The 16,261-nt window shown below is 35.0% G+C and overlaps 1 protein-coding gene across 1 annotated transcript in view; it reads right to left on the reverse strand.

Annotated features, from left to right (window-relative positions):
- Positions 1-175: 175 nt before the first annotated feature.
- Positions 176-16,261, reverse strand: part of LOC103807163 (progesterone receptor-like) — a gene marked incomplete at its 3' end in the record, with an annotated part of 32,665 nt that continues 16,579 nt past the window's right edge. The window contains 4 exon segments of the mRNA XM_009079884.1: positions 176-333; positions 5,346-5,476; positions 7,534-7,678; positions 9,006-9,308. Coding sequence (XP_009078132.1) covers positions 176-333; positions 5,346-5,476; positions 7,534-7,678; positions 9,006-9,308 — 737 coding nt within the window.

Consider the following 16,261-nt stretch of genomic DNA (forward strand, 5'->3'; position numbering starts at 1 on the left):
TATATGCTGAATATATAGCTATCTATTCACACAAATACACACAGTAAAGGAAAAATGTAGGGATTTTTCTTCTGTTGTGCAGAAATATTGACTATTTGCTTACCATAAAATTACTTTTAAAAAATACTAGTTCCTTCTTACATAAAAAGCAAAGCACATTAACAAATAAACTTACATCATGCATGGAATCCATCAGTTTTGTAAGCTGATAGAAACGCTGTGAGTTGGCCACAACACCTTTCTGGCGCAAACCAATTGCTTTCACCAGTTCTCTAATGTAACTCGTTCTCATCTCATCAAATTGGCTTTGACTTCTTAGACCTTCCAAAGGAACTAAAAGAAAAGTAACAGTTACGTTACAATTTACTCTGGAGGCAATGAAAGAAATGTAAAGTATGGGGAAAATTTGTAGTACTTCATGCTGTACAGTGCAATTCATCATTATATACCAGGTGCTTCTTCCCATTTAAAAGTTACTCCAGAAACAGTGATACAATTAGTAAAAAGTATACACTGGCAATAATCAGTCCATTCTGATAATTGCCTATGTCTAAAAATATTCCTCAGCTTCAGCAACATGTGTATTGAAACAAAAAGACAGCCAAAAGAACCACTCCTGGTTTTGTGGAAATATGTTATGGCCTGATTCATGTTTACACTGCAAATTTATGGTAGAGAGAACTAGCTGGAGTTCTCCAACATGGAGTGAAGGAATGAACCAACAACTATTAAGCAGTGTAGACAGTAAAGCATTCAGGGCTCAGGCCTCCTGTTTGAACCTCTTTCACTTAACAGAACAGATATACTATCAGAGTCTTAAATGTGAACAGTTTTATCGAAAAATTAGCAAGGAAGAGAAAAATGGTTGAACTCCCTCTTCTCTTAATGGTCAGCTGTGAGAACAAAAATGAGGACACAGAGAGAACATTGAGAAATGAACCTCTTAGTGAATGCTAGTGATAACAGCATATTTGATCACTGATAAGTTTTTAGAATTTTAAGAAAACACTCTACATTTCTTGACATGGCAGAGAGTAATGGACAAGTCTTATCGTTTTTGTTGTCAAATGCAACTAAGAAATTAAAAACTTGAGGAACTGAAACTAAAAAAATTATTCTCATCTGGCAATCTAATCTAAATCCTTGCTTCATACAACAATCACACATTAAAACATGGTCTTGTTTCAGACTGCTTTTGAAAGAGCTGTTTCTTCTGCTTTCCTTTCTCTCTTGCCAATAACATTTCATACTGCAACACTACAGTCAATATTTTGTATTCTGACAACAACCATGAGAGGAAGGATTCACCTCACCAAACTTTAGGCATTTTGCAGTACAGGCATCTTCATTTATGTTAATTACCACAACTTATTGTAGTTTTAGTGGGAACAATTAGGCAAGTCTTGGGCACAAGGAATGTCCACTGTTTTAGAAGCATGCTCAAAAAGAAATGAATTATGCTTATTTTCCTCTACAGACTCTAAAAGAATGTCATGGGGACTAGCTTGCATTGCTAAATAAATTGCCTGATGGTTATCTAGATATCTAGTACATCTTCAATCTGGTATCAGACCGTGACTAATATGAGGCCACAACAGACTTCATTTGAATCTCTTTTAAAAAAAAAAAAGAAATTAAGCTTAGTTCATAATGACATTGACTTATTCAATATGGTGACACCTAACTTTCAGATGATTTGTCACTGTCTGGAATTAAAACATAAACAAATATGTGTACTGGTTCTCTGTACAATGCACCACATTGTTAGATACCTCACAGTGGAATTCTTAAAAGAGAAGCCACCCAAAAGGAAGACAACTGCACAGGGGTCAACCTAAATCCGTTCCCTGAAAGAGAAATAGGTAGTAAACCCTGCACTGAGAGCAACACTGCTCTACATTCGGAAATCAGAAATGCTGTTCTGAAATCTGTTGCCTAAGTCATGTCTGGTTCCTCAGAAAAATGTAAGGAGAGGCATTTCAGACAAACATATTGAAATTTAAATTCTCTCATCTTGAGCCCAGAGAGAGACAACAGGGCAGAAGTTCAAATCTCTATTCTACCTGACTTAAGCAGAAGTCTCATATTTCATGCCCAAGAGAGGAAATGATCCCATTTATCGAGGTTGTCTCTCACGCAGTGTCTCCTCAGGCAACTGAATGTCTGGGGGAAGGAGGGAGACACAGACAGAAAATAGCAAGTTTCCTTTAAAGACAAGTGTCTAAGCACTGAACTGGGCTATGGAAGACAGGGTCTGGCTCTTAACTGAAACAGAATTTAAACAAAAATAAAAATAGAGAGTAGAAATTGTGGCTACTTCTGCAGCAAGCACCATACCCAAACAGGTACTTCCACATACTGTCACTACCCGGAAGCTGTTGGAGATAAAATGCTGGATGAGGTGGGCTTTTGGGTTGACTTGGTATGACCTCTCAAGTCCAGACTGATAAAGGAGGTATCTGAAAGTGTGCCTATCACATTTAGGTCAAGGGTCCAAATGGAAGGGATGCTTTATGGTTTGTGGAGAATGCAATGTGCTTAGGAGAAATACAGGCATGAATACTCACAGTGGGGAAAAGTTATGTGATGGAAAAAGAATAGCTTAATTTTCAAAGCCTGGATGGTTTGGGTATGTCTTAACAGCAGTTTTACAGACAGATAGAAAATCTTTTTCATATAAAGTAATAATCTGATGGAATTTAGAGTTAGGTGGATGCTATCCCTGACTTACATCTCTAAAACAGAAATTAAGTCTTTATATTTCCCTTCTGAAGTAACTTAAAATATATCTGAAAAAAATGTGCAAAACCACAGTCATACTCCCATCTCATCACAAAAAATCCCTCTAAGCTATATATTTGAGTGAAGAATTACAATATCTTACATGGACAAATGCAACTTAGGCAGCTCAAATGTTCCCTTCCCCTGAGATATGGTAAAGAATGAGGATGCTTTTATTCAGTGGCAAGAACCAAGACAAAGTCTTATGTAACAAGATTTTGAAATTACTTTAAATCAAAAGGCTGGACACTGTTAGAACTAAAACTGAACTTCCTATGGCTAGAACGGAACTTACTTCCCTCTTCTTTTAGCATAGCTCTACTTCGTTAAAGCATAGGCTCGCTGACCTGCCCATAGAATTAATTCAAAGATGTATGTGGCCTCTGCAAGATGGAGCCCTATCTAGAACTTATGGGACACTACCACAACACAGAGTGTTACATATAGTAAAGAAGGATCTATAAAATGGAAACAATTGCAGAAAAAAAAAGTTTGTCCACTTTTTGTGAAGACTAATTCTGCTTTCAAGACAGCTTTAAAACTGTCACAAGCACATTATAACAAAAGCATTTAAGCCACAGCAAACTCAAAGGGAAACCTGTAAAATCAAAAAAAAAATGTTAAAACTTAGGCTGGGGAGTCCATTCAGAATTAGAAATATATCAAGACTGACATTTAATTACTTTAACACAAATTATTGTCTCTTTGACATGATATAAAAAGTAAAAACCAGTTCATCTAAATAATAAATGGAACATAAGACAGAATGAGAGACTAAAAGTTTAGACTTGATTTACTGTTAGTATATGAAAGCTTGAAATGGCCATACTTCCATATTTTAATAGGATTAAGATGAATACCATGACTAAAATAAAAGTAGTCTTAAAAAAAACTCTTTAGAGCAACAATGAGGCTACATGGCTTTTTGCAAATATTTCTGTGGAATTATATTTATACAGTACCAAACGCTTACTAAATGTCTCAGCAACTCAGTTAGGTGTGTTCCTTTTCCCAAAGATCTGACAAATTGCTTTTTCCTATAAGACAGTAAGTGCAAGAGAGAACAAAAAGCAAAACTCATCATCACAGATAGAAATACTTTGTTTCTTTTCTTTAAACTAATTTTTTGCATATACATAAACCTATCATCTTAAAAATTAATTTCTGAGTACAACGAAGTTGATGAAGAATGGCAGTTTGGTGAATGCTGTTAAATTGATGCAGACGTAAATGAGAGATATTGGACCAACCCTTGTAACACTTTTTTGAATTTGATTTGAACTTTCTGGAAGAGAAATGGATAGTTAGAATATCACAAATGTATCTAAATTTCACTGAAATTTAAAACTTCCCTCTCAGGTTCAGATAACAGACAAAAGAGTTCATTTGGACTTCTTTGGTGGAAAACATTTAAAATAGGAAAACATTTTCAATAGAAATTTGTTCAGGTAACAAGACAGAGTTTTTTATTCACATTACCATTATTGCTTTAGCAAAGAGTATGTATTTTGCTATTATTTTAGTAATTTCTATGTTCATATGAGCTAAATGTAACCTTTTAAATCTTATGCTCTGCTAAGACCAAGTTGGTTTTTTCAAGCATGAGCTTAGGCAAATACCAGCCAAGTACAGCTTAAGAGGGAATGAATTTTAATTCCATATCTTTTACTTAAACTTTGTGCAACCAACAAGCAGGCCATGAAGATTTGCACGTGTTCTCTGACTCCCTAAGTGGGTTGAGAACCAAACTTCTACATTCTTTCAATTATATTTCTCAAAAGAGCTTAGTTTCATTTCTAATAGCACCTGCATAATTTTAAAACTTTCTTTTTGGAGACTCATAGCTAACAACTAAGGCCTCAGGAGATGTACATTTTAGTATTTCAGAAAAGGTTTAGGAATTTAACTTCATCAATTACAACATTTCCTATGTAAAGAGGAATGTAGCTGTATGCTGGATTTTTTATAAGATGCGTATGATTAAACGTGACCACGGATTTTGTTCCAGGGAAACAAACTAAGGAAAAACCATTTGTTTATATCTGTGCTAAACTTCACCTATTTATAACATAAAAAGGTGAATAAATGTTAGTATTGTTTGCCATGTCCACTTCCCTATTTCTATTGAGTAAACCTGCTTTAAGATCTTGGCCAAGATAAAGCCCTCGGTCCTGACAATTTATTAAATATTTTAAAATATATTTCTACTACTTGTAAGATTGTTTTGGTTTTGAGGTTTTTATCTGTGTAGAGTCATTTAAACCAATGTTTCTGGGCAGAAATACTACACACTTGTTTTAAAAATTTGTAGTACAGTATAGTCACATGTCAAAAGGGATCCAACATTTCCCCAGTGCCTATACAGAGAATAAAACCAACAATGAATCACAAACTATTTCTTCTTTATAAATGCTTAAAAAATATTTTTAGGTCTTGGAATACTAACATTCTTCCTAAAGAAGTTTCCATTTGTTAAGCCAGACAGCTTAGTGATTGTTAAGTTAAACAACATGGTTCAAATCTCTTTTAGTAGTGATATCTTACAAAGAAATAAAAGAACCTACTTGTGTTGAGAAGTAACAGTGCTTTCATACATAGGAACTCTTCTTGGCTAACTTGAAGTCTGACAAATTCCTGTGGGAGTTGCCACATGGATAGACACAGGGAATAGAATGATGATTCTTTCATCCTCTGTCTTACACCCAGAAAAGGTAAAAAAAAAAAATTTAAAAAACATGAAAATAAGGAAACAGAATGGGTCCAGTACTAACTGTTTGAAAGAGATGCCTTGTCAGCAGTTTAATTATCACATTGCAGAAATTGAAGAAGAGGTTATACACTTAAACAATTTTCTGAATTTTTGCACCTATGCTAGTTTTTCAATTGTAATCAATGTGTTATTATTTTGGATGTTTGACCTGTTACTGCTGTCCAGAAAAAAAGCAACTTGGAGACCACCAAAGCTGAATGCTAACCATCACAAATAAGGGTTTTTTTATTACTTAAAAATACCCTCGTGATTAATGTGAGGTACTATTTTATTTTAGAGGTCAATAAATTTTTGCATTCTCTGAAGACATTTCAAAGCATAAAACTGAAGATAAACCTGAGTTTATAGAAAACGTAAGTACCTTGATGCTTTCGCAAAAATCTCTGCATCAAGATACCTTGTAGCAAGTCCCACACTGTACTACTAATAGCAATTCTACTATTTTTAACATTTTACGCCATTAAACAGTTAAAAATGTTACATGTTAAGTAAACAAAGACATTAATGCAGCCTTATCTAAACTCCCACGGAAGTAACTAGTACAAATCACACAGGAAATACACAAAACTATTTAGGATTTTTTTAAAAAAACTTTGATATTACTTTTCTCTTGTGACTTTGGTATACGAATAATAAATTATTGCATATATTTATTAGGAAGGCAGTTTACAACTGAAATGATTGCAACATTAGCATTGAATCCACTGCACATTAACCTGACAATCCAGTAACTAGGACTGATTTTACATAGTTGCATCCTGATCCTGATGAATTAGGTACAAGAAGATTAAATTTTGTTCCTTCAGCCCCTACGAAGTTCAGACCAGCATTCCAAACTGACTGCAGATAGTACCTTCAACAATGAAAACAGAAGATATTTTCCATGAATAAACAACTTCTCAACGCATTGAGCTTTTTCTTATTTAAATTGTTACATTTATCTTGAATGAAAATTATTTCAACATTGTGGAACATGTGATATCTCACACCAGTTCTAAAATGATGTAAACATAGAAGTTTAATATTTTAGACCTGAATGGCCTCATTATACATACATCTACTTTAAATCTCCCTTCCTGTTCCTTTCTGGTAGTATCTCTTCCTAATTATTATCTATGAAGACTGAGAGTAGCTTTTAGGGTATATTTAAATGCTGTTCTTACTCATCTTTTCAGACACTGCAAAGTATAAGTAACAGTAAATCCTTGCAAGGTGTTAAAACTAAGTTATAAAATCTTTGTCAAACTAACAGTCCTGGCTTTCTTAGTCTGAAATGACTAACTACCAAACTACTCCTTCCTGAGAAGCACAACACCACAGTTCACGAAATGATAGATTGGCTGTGAAACAATCTTTGGATTGTGGTTTCATGGTCATTTTGAAACAACTCAGGTATGTGTTGCTCCTGTAGATGGAATTTCCATTATCTCCTACTACCTCTAGGCACACACTCCTGCAGTTCTGGCATTAATACCTGTACTATGTGGTGAGTCAGATCAGGGATCACCTCCACCCCTTTTTTCTGGGGTACTTCTCAGACATATAAATTCCTTATCTGTTTGACAGTGCAATCAGATAGTGTTTTATACAACTTAACTGAAATCATGGGGATGCATAGTCAGGGCAGTTAATTTTTTGGCAGTGTTCAGCAATTACCTTTGCTTAAAGCGATCATTAAAGTACATCTTAGACATCATCACAGACAAAAAAGTTGATTATATTTTACCGATCTAAAAGCTAAGTTATTTCCCAATAAAGAGTTGCAGCAATGATTTAGTGTGCTAGTTAGTGAATAGTTGGGGTTCCTACAAAACCCTTCCCAAAGTTCATGAACTTTGCTATGATCAAAAGACTTTCCTCCATTGTTAATTCTGAAACAGGACAAGTAATGAGTGCAATATTGCCTCAATGAAGTCACATTCTCATTGACATATATTATTTCAAAATGTTATTCATATAATGCAACAGCAGAGTCTACTTACTCATTTAGAATCAGATCTGGTGCAAAATATAACATCTGACCACTGACATGTTTATATGATCTCCATCCCATTGCAAAAACCATTAGACTCATCCAGGAATATTGGATGAGGGTTATCTGATCATCGATATGTAAATTCCGAAATCCTGGAAATGAAATTAAAAGTTAAATAGTTTAGAATTCTCATTTAGACAGCAGTTAATAGGTGCTTTGAGATTACAAATTTGAGCTGTTAAACTGAGAACATCCAGAAAGACAAGTGCTTTTGGGGATATAGCTCTCAGGAGTTTGGGTAAGAACTGGCTATCTCACTTTAACAGTTAACCTCTTGTCTTTCTGTTCTGATCCAGTGTTTTGAAATGTTCAAAACAAAATTAACTTTGGCAAAAATGACTGTTTTGGGGAAGAGGAATGCATCTCTTCTTTTTTTTTTTTTTTTTAAAAATATGACTGTTTGTAACATGATCATTGAAACCAACTCTTATTGAATATAAATAGCTTGGACTTCAGTGTTCTTAACATGACATACAATTGTCATACAATTAACGTCCATATTCAGCTGTTTGCTTGCCTTTGATAACTTTTGCTGTTTGATAACTTTCAAGATTGCCATGAACTATCTGAATCAAACTAGCAGATTCCTGCCACTGAAAGCAGCGCTCCTGATCTTCACCACTTGGTCATGTTACCTCCTTCAAGCAAGCTCTGGCATTTACGCTACCCCTCAGTGAACTGGTTCATGAAGATATCAGAAAACTACAGAGGCTAAAAAAAAGAAAAAGGTTTCTTTCCTTCTCACTTAGTGAGATTAATCAGTTCATCCAAGAGGTCTGATAAGCGCAAACCGCAATGGGAGACTACTCTTTTCTGCAGCAGTGAAGTGTCAAATTGAGCTCACATGAAACTGTATGCTCAGTATACTGATCTCTATATATCCCAGGATCAGGCCTCTATGACCATACAGCACATGTACATACATGACATGGAAATTTATTTTTTAATCTGGTCATGGATTTCTTAAATTCAGTTAATTCTCATTCCCAGTCTATTTGTGAGCTGCTTAGTCCTAATTGGTACTATTTATTCAAATATTTCTTTGTTGCTTTCAAAAATTCATTTTAGTAAGAAGAAGAATAAAGAACATGCAGAAATATAATTTTATTTTATACCAAATGAATGAATAATAGAGTAGGAGGTGTTGGAGTGCAAAGGCTGCTATAATGACCACATCCAGGAACTCTGGGTTTCTGCTGTTTCTTGGAGTGAGTCTAAATATTTAGATGGTTCCTTCAAATGTGCCCCCTCAATTAAAATGTAGTTGATTAGTTATATTATCTTATCAAGTGGAAGCGTAATAATTTTGGAATTTGTTAAGTATTAATTAACAGACAGACAATAAAATTCTGTTTGGACTGCTCATCCCATGAAATATTTGCTTCACTACAATTCACTACATATAAGAAGTGATATTACCTGGTAGCAATTTAGACCACTTGACTACACAAAGAAGTTGCCTCTCACAAAGATGATTTAGACTGGTCAGCAAAGAACTTGGTGTTTCAGGTTTTGTGTTGTCATAACCAGCATAGACAACTTCTGGCTCAATGCCTCGTAAAACACTTATCATCGGGGGCACAAACTGTATTTCTTGATTTGGAGAAAAGGACAGCCTTTGGGTTAGAGACTGGTTTTCATCTTGAAGGGTTGCTGGCTGCTGGAGTGCAACATCTAATGTTCTCACAACCTTAATTTTGTTAAACTTTTTCAATTTTCGACCTGAAAAAGAACATTGTTGATCTGTTAAAAAGAATTAAGCAGAAACATGAATATTTTCCAGTAGTGCTGGATTACACTTTTAATCTATACAAAGAAACTCAAACCATCTTCAGAATAACTCTTCTACTTTTTGACTATGTATATAATTGAGAAATAATCACAGAAATTCTTAAGAGCTTCTCCCTCCATATCCTCCTCCCTTCACTAAGAGATGAAATGCACCCACCCATTAAAATTATTGCCATGAATTCTAGGTTACAGTAACCTCATAAAGTGTTTTCTGGTTAAGTTCCCACTGTTCCGTCATATGCCAACAGCTGAGCCAGCTGGCTCTCAATTCAGTTGCTATTTAATGTCAATTAAGGATACTGTTTCTTTTACTCCCTAATATTCAGAAACAAAAATGCTAGTAATTAATTACTACACACAGAAATTCCTTTCCTCCAGTTCCATAAATGCATTTTGGTCTCACAGCTGAATCCTGTTTTGGCTGTCAGGGGATGAGTGAAAGGGGAATGAATACTGTAAAATGACATGACAACACTCACAAAACACTTCAGTTTCTAAAGATTAATTTCCCTTTCTCAGTATTTGCAATTCTTGTTTCTATACTGCAGTGGTATGAACAACACTAACTAAAAAAAACCCAAACCAAATAGCTGAACTGCCTTCCCAAAATAAGCACAGATACCACATGTGGTATGGCTATGGAAAAATACAGAGATCTAGGTAGCAAATCTTCAAATTTCTTTCATGGAAACAGTCTGGCAGTGTACCCTATAGACACAGAAAATCAAACCTTCAGAGGTTCAAAGGCAATAACCCTCAGTAATGTATTACCAGATTACAAGTTTCAATAAAAAGGTAAATCCATGTAGACGTGGCTGCATGGAACACATTTGCTTTAAATACTGATTCACGCAAAGTTGAAAAAACCCCTGCTAGATCATTAGTTCTGCCAAACAAGTACGGCTTGGAAAAAAAGGGATAAAAATAAAGACACTAATACTTATGGTCTGATTTAGATGATGGTGGGACAGTAAGAGAGATGCAGGCAATCAAAAAAAAAAAGAGTAAATCATTCTACTAACAAAGGAAAACAAAACCAAGAAGTTTACATGTTTCGACCTTATTCAACCTTAAAGAATATAAGGCAGGAGACTGTTTTTCTTGAAAGGAAATCCCACAAAAATCACATGGATAATTGTACTTGTGGAGGTGCTGCATATTTTAAGAACAGGAGGAAAAGAGATGCACCAAATTTCACTGGATGAAAGGAAAATCCATGCCATTCAAACTGCTGAAAAGCTGAACCACAACGGCATTACAAAACGGCAATGTGCAAAAATTACTCTAAAAAATACAGAAGGTCAAATGCAATAGAAGCATAACTGTATGCATCTAATTGGCTTAATTAAAACCAACTTTCTAGTATGTATATCAAACTTTACTTTGAAGAAGTGTACTTTTATTTACAAGTACACGATTAGACAAGGAAATTTATCAGATTCTAAAGGAAAGGAAATACTTAACGGCAATGTGCAAAAATTACTCTAAAAAATACAGAAGGTCAAATGCAATAGAAGCATAACTGTATGCATCTAATTGGCTTAATTAAAACCAACTTTCTAGTATGTATATCAAACTTTACTTTGAAGAAGTGTACTTTTATTTACAAGTACACGATTAGACAAGGAAATTTATCAGATTCTAAAGGAAAGGAAATACTTTTCCATCTCTTAATGGTATGGAACACACTTAAACTTTGGCACACTCCGAATCCATTCCCAACTATTTATGAAAGGAATGGAGAGATACTAGCATAGTCAGACTCATCTATTAATTTTCTCCTTTGAAAGTCCCTGTCTTCCAAATCAGAAAGGTTTGACAGAAATGGATTTGCTTAAGAACATGTCTATTTCATTTTCTCCATGTACTCCCATATCATATAAGATATCAAAGATATCAAATCCCATGTCTTGACCTAGGAAGACCTAGGTTGTACACTTCAGAGAATAAAACTGACCTTCTCAAAACATTCATTAGTACACAGGTAGTATAACTTCAAGCAAGATTCAAAAGTCAAACATGGAAAGATTTCTGATATAATTTCTAAGTATTTTAAACAGGAACAAATGCTATTACTTAATAATTTTTGATGTACACTAGCATAACTGGAGACAGAATCAATCCTCTTGTTTTTGAACCAGACAGGCTTGATAAGACAAACACAATCTAAAAAGGCAAAATCTACTTTAAAAAATAATTTTGCTTTATCCCATCATAAATATGCATGTTTATGCATTGCACATACAAAAAAAAGTTGTACAAAAAAGAGTAAAACTTCAAATTAAAACCGTATTTAAAATCAGAAAGGAGCATGCTAAACCAAATTTCAAGAAACAGACTTTAACTATAGTATAAATATGAGTGATGGATCTTCAGGAATACTCATCATGCAATGAAATCAGGGGTCATGCTCCCACTAACTCCACTGTGGGTTTAATTAGTTTAGTATCAACAGCCCCAACAATCTTACGCTCATTTTACCACTTGTGATCAGAATAAAAATATCTGTCATTAGAGAAGTAGTAAAGAACTTAGTAAAGAACTAAACAAAAAGATACATCTTATGTTACAACTGAACCAAAAAAACCCCAAACACCCAACTCAAAAGAAGAGACAATTTATTATGACAGAAGACCTAGAGCCAATTTCAATCACAACAAACCTACACATAGTCCTAAACATGCTGGGAATTTCCCACTAACTATTGTTTAGCTATGAAGGAAAACAGAATGAACAATGCATTTAATAGTTCATAAATTATGATTTCAGGTATTTTCTGAAATAATGGCTTCAGATACTTTTACAGTTCAGAGAACAAGCAAAGAAAGAAACCAAACAGAGTGCTTATCACATGGAAATGTTGGTAGTTAATAAGTACCCATGTTTCCAAGTGACTAAACGGATCAGAATTAATGGCAGACTGGTTTGCAGAATTGCTTATGTGTTTATTTCTAATTATGTTGCTTAACAGCCAGCAGTAAAGCAACTCCACTTGTTACCTATCTATTGGAGAGGTGACTATTAATAACTCACAGTAAACTTTCCCATCTACCACAAGGACACCATAACAAATTAATAAAAAGTCTTAAGGACATAAGGAAAACAACACAGATTTGACAACTTCATTTTTAATTTGCTGTTTACAAAGTATCCAGGTAAGTTCTTGCTGTAAGATAAACAAATGTCTCCACCTAGTCCTATAATGTGTAAAGAATACTAATCCACTCTGGCAACTATTCATCTTAATAGTGAAACTTGTCTGAGCTTATTTAGGCAGCTCACATTTTCTTTGTAGAAGTTTCATCAATTCATTTTAAGATAGCCAACTACTCAAGCAGTTTCTTAGTACTCATTGTTCCTTTGCCCTCAAATACTATGAATAGCATGGGTATAGTGTTTGTGTACTACATGTACCTAGAAAACATGAAAAAATAAAATCTACTTTGTCTCATCATCAAATATATTGTGATTTTCTCCTTACTACATAATTCTCTAATAGTCTTTTCACTAGGTATACAGAATCATACTGACAATCAGGCATTACTGATGCTAGACTTTTGTATTAAAAGGGCTGAGTTTCTAGTAAAAGTCTAAATCTCACTATCCTTATCCTTACCCTGTAATCAGGTGAAAAGCATCAATAATTTATTATTCTTGACAGAACACTATGGCCCTTACTTTAAGGTCACTATGCCCTTGGATTTTGTGTAGAAGCACAAGCTGTGTACACGTTAAGGGGGTATATACTAAATAAAGGAACAAAGCAGCAAAGCAGAAGTAATACATCCTGATTTGCACAACCCTTTGATCCTACCTCAGAAAATACTACCTGGAAAATTAATTCAATTTTTTCTGCATGTAATCACTGCACTGCAGACTGAAAGTTGGCCAAAACAATGAAGAATGCAATAATTTAGCAATACAGCTGAACAAGGAATCTGTGACAGTCAGCCTGGGGAAATTACAGATTCATTCACAGTAAATAAAAGAGCTGAGTATTAGTTTATTCCAGGACCTGACCCAGCTACATGTTACTTTATTAGTCAAAAGAGAAAAAAGAGGATAGGATTAACATCTCCAGTTATGAGGTTACAAAACTCAAAGACAATTAACACTTCCACAGAGAATTAAGGTAATCAGTTAAGGTACTATGAAATACATGATTTCATTGATACTTTTCTATATTAAGAAGAAACAGTCCATATAGTGAAATCAGTTACTAAAGCTATTTGTTGTTATTCTATAATTTACTTACAACTGACTACAATTACTTTTGAACAATTCAGATTATTATTGCTTTGAAATTAGGGTCAAAAAATGGAACTGGTGTTCATGTCATATATTACACTATCTATATGGCTGCCACTCAGTAACACTCAGAGAAAGACAAAGTGTACCTCTCTGAGTAATAAGTTTAATTTAATTAATATAATAAAAATGTTTAAAATTTTATCATTATTATCCTGTAAAATCTTAGTCTTTCTCACATTAATTAAGCAATTTTGGTGATCTGCATTCAGTGACTCAAGGCTAGCATTAAGAAACTAAGTATCAAGAGTAAAAGAAGAAAAATATATCTACATAATTTCTGAATGGCAGAAATCAGAAAATGTACCAAAAACTTGAAGCATACAGGCTGTAAACATGAGAAGAGATTTAAAATATTGCCAATTCTGATTCATCTAAAATGTTCAAGGATGTATTTAAGTATGTAATTTATTCCAAGAACTGGAAATTTGCTCATGGACACTTATTATAGAATCACAGAACACAGGATGGAAAGGGCCTCAAGGGTCATTCAGTCCAACCCTTCTTGGCAAAAGCACAGTCTGAACAATACGGCTGATGCCATTTGCCTTCTTGGCCACCTGAGGCACACTGCTGGCTGATATTTAGGCATTGCTCATACAGTAGATTTCCTAGCCCTTTGGTTACTTATGTCCTGGGGAAAAAGATCTAAACCCTGTAGCACCCCACATGAATCATACTGCATTGATCAGAACTTCAAGTCATGGGTAGGAAATACTGCTCATGTGATCCAGTAAAGGAATAATAAGAAATGGCAGAAGACCAAAAGGAAGAAGGATAAAAGGCAGAAGAGCAAAAGGAAGAGTAGTAGTAACCATAGAAGGAGCATTATGGTTAACAGTCTATCTTGAGATTTTATTTGCTGTTTTGAATTTTAAATCCTCATTTACAAATAATACAATCTCACTCATTTTCCAGATTTTTTGGTTTACATTTTTCTTTTCTCTTTTCAGTATTAAGCACTCTTTTTCAGCCTGCATAAAACAATTGGCTTAATAATCCCTTGAGAACTGTTGAGATCTCTAAGAGCACCTGAAATTGTATGCTCAGCCTGAGGCTGTTGAAAAAAAGAGATGATGGTCATGGCTCCATTCAATATTTCATTTTTTTCCATTGCCCAGCTGTTCTCATCTACTTCCTGTCTGCTGCCAGACTATTCCTTTCCAGGAAATGGGGTAGGTGCAGATATCAGGGCAGAGATCTGATGAGATATCATGTCCCTCTAAGAATTACAGAAACAAGACTGGGACAGTCTCCTCAAAAATGGGAGATAGCTTTGATCAGGTATACTTAGAAAAAGACTAAACAACACAACAAACTGGCTAAATAGAACAACCTAGCATTAAATACAAAGAAAATATTTACAGTTGCTTAGTAATAGCTGACAAAAAATAGGTGATCCAAAGACAAAGAGGAAGCTTTTTCTTTCTTCATATATTATTGTAAAGAAGTAAGAGTCAGAGCACCTTTATCCTCAGGTTTTGGTTTCAAGTATGAGGACATAACAGCCTGATATGAGGACACACTAATGAAGACATGCCATTTCATCAATATTGCCAGCAACAGCATCCAACTTTTTCTGCTCTAAGTACCTACACCCAGGGAAAAATGTATGTACTAAAAAGCCTTAGGAAAAGCAGCATCCATAAATGTATGCAAAATGAAGAATGAAGTCAAGCCTTGTAACAACTTTTTCTGTGTAGCATTACCACACAGAACAATGCTGAAGCAAAAGTACTAGATGGTGTTAGTGAGTCATTGCACGCTCTTCTGCTTGTTGCAATGGCTGCCTGTGATTTTAAAACACTTGTGGTTTGGTTATTGCTGTCATCAGGGCTATTATATATGAATATTCAGGTTAAATTGTCATCAAACTCTTGGCTGTGCAAAGCTCAGAGCCAGGAATGAATTTTTACCTGCACTAATTTACCTTGGCTAGAACCATAGAATGATTTTGATTGGAAGGGATCTTTAAAGATCATGTAGTTTCACCCACTGCTATAGGCAGGGATATCTTTATAGATCAAGTTGTTCAAACCTTACAAGTGGTCCCAAATTTTAAAAGGTAAGTATTATAGTTGCCACCTCCTCCTTTCCTGAGCCTCCATTCTTACCCCCTGTCTTCCATAGCCTACTCTGCACCCCTGCCTCCTTGGCTTTCTCCTCTTCCAAAGCTGGGCAAACAATGCTTTAGGTTCTGCCTTTGTAGTAATGCTGTTTCTGTTCTGCACTGCGCTTCCCCAGCTTTAAAACACCACTTCAATCTAAGAAGGATCCAAAAGATCCTTTTATCCCTCTCCTCTCAGTCCAGTGCCATCCACATGCTTGTCAACTCCTTTTTTTCATGATGAGCGGCGGCACTGACTGACTACAGGTGAAGGAAGGAGGGAGATGTAGTAACACCAATTGGATTGATGACTCTCATTACTCTGTCTCCAGTGCTGTGGGATGAAAGGGATGCAGTTTGGAGAAGACAACTCACAGGACAGACAGCACTGAAGGTCTAGAGAGGTTCTGGGGCACAACACAGAACACTGTGCATACTGAGGCATTGTTGCTCCCTCGTCTCATCCTGC

This window comes from Acanthisitta chloris, unplaced genomic scaffold (assembly GCF_000695815.1).
Source record: "Acanthisitta chloris isolate BGI_N310 unplaced genomic scaffold, ASM69581v1 scaffold24648, whole genome shotgun sequence".
NCBI lineage: Eukaryota > Metazoa > Chordata > Aves > Passeriformes > Acanthisittidae > Acanthisitta > Acanthisitta chloris.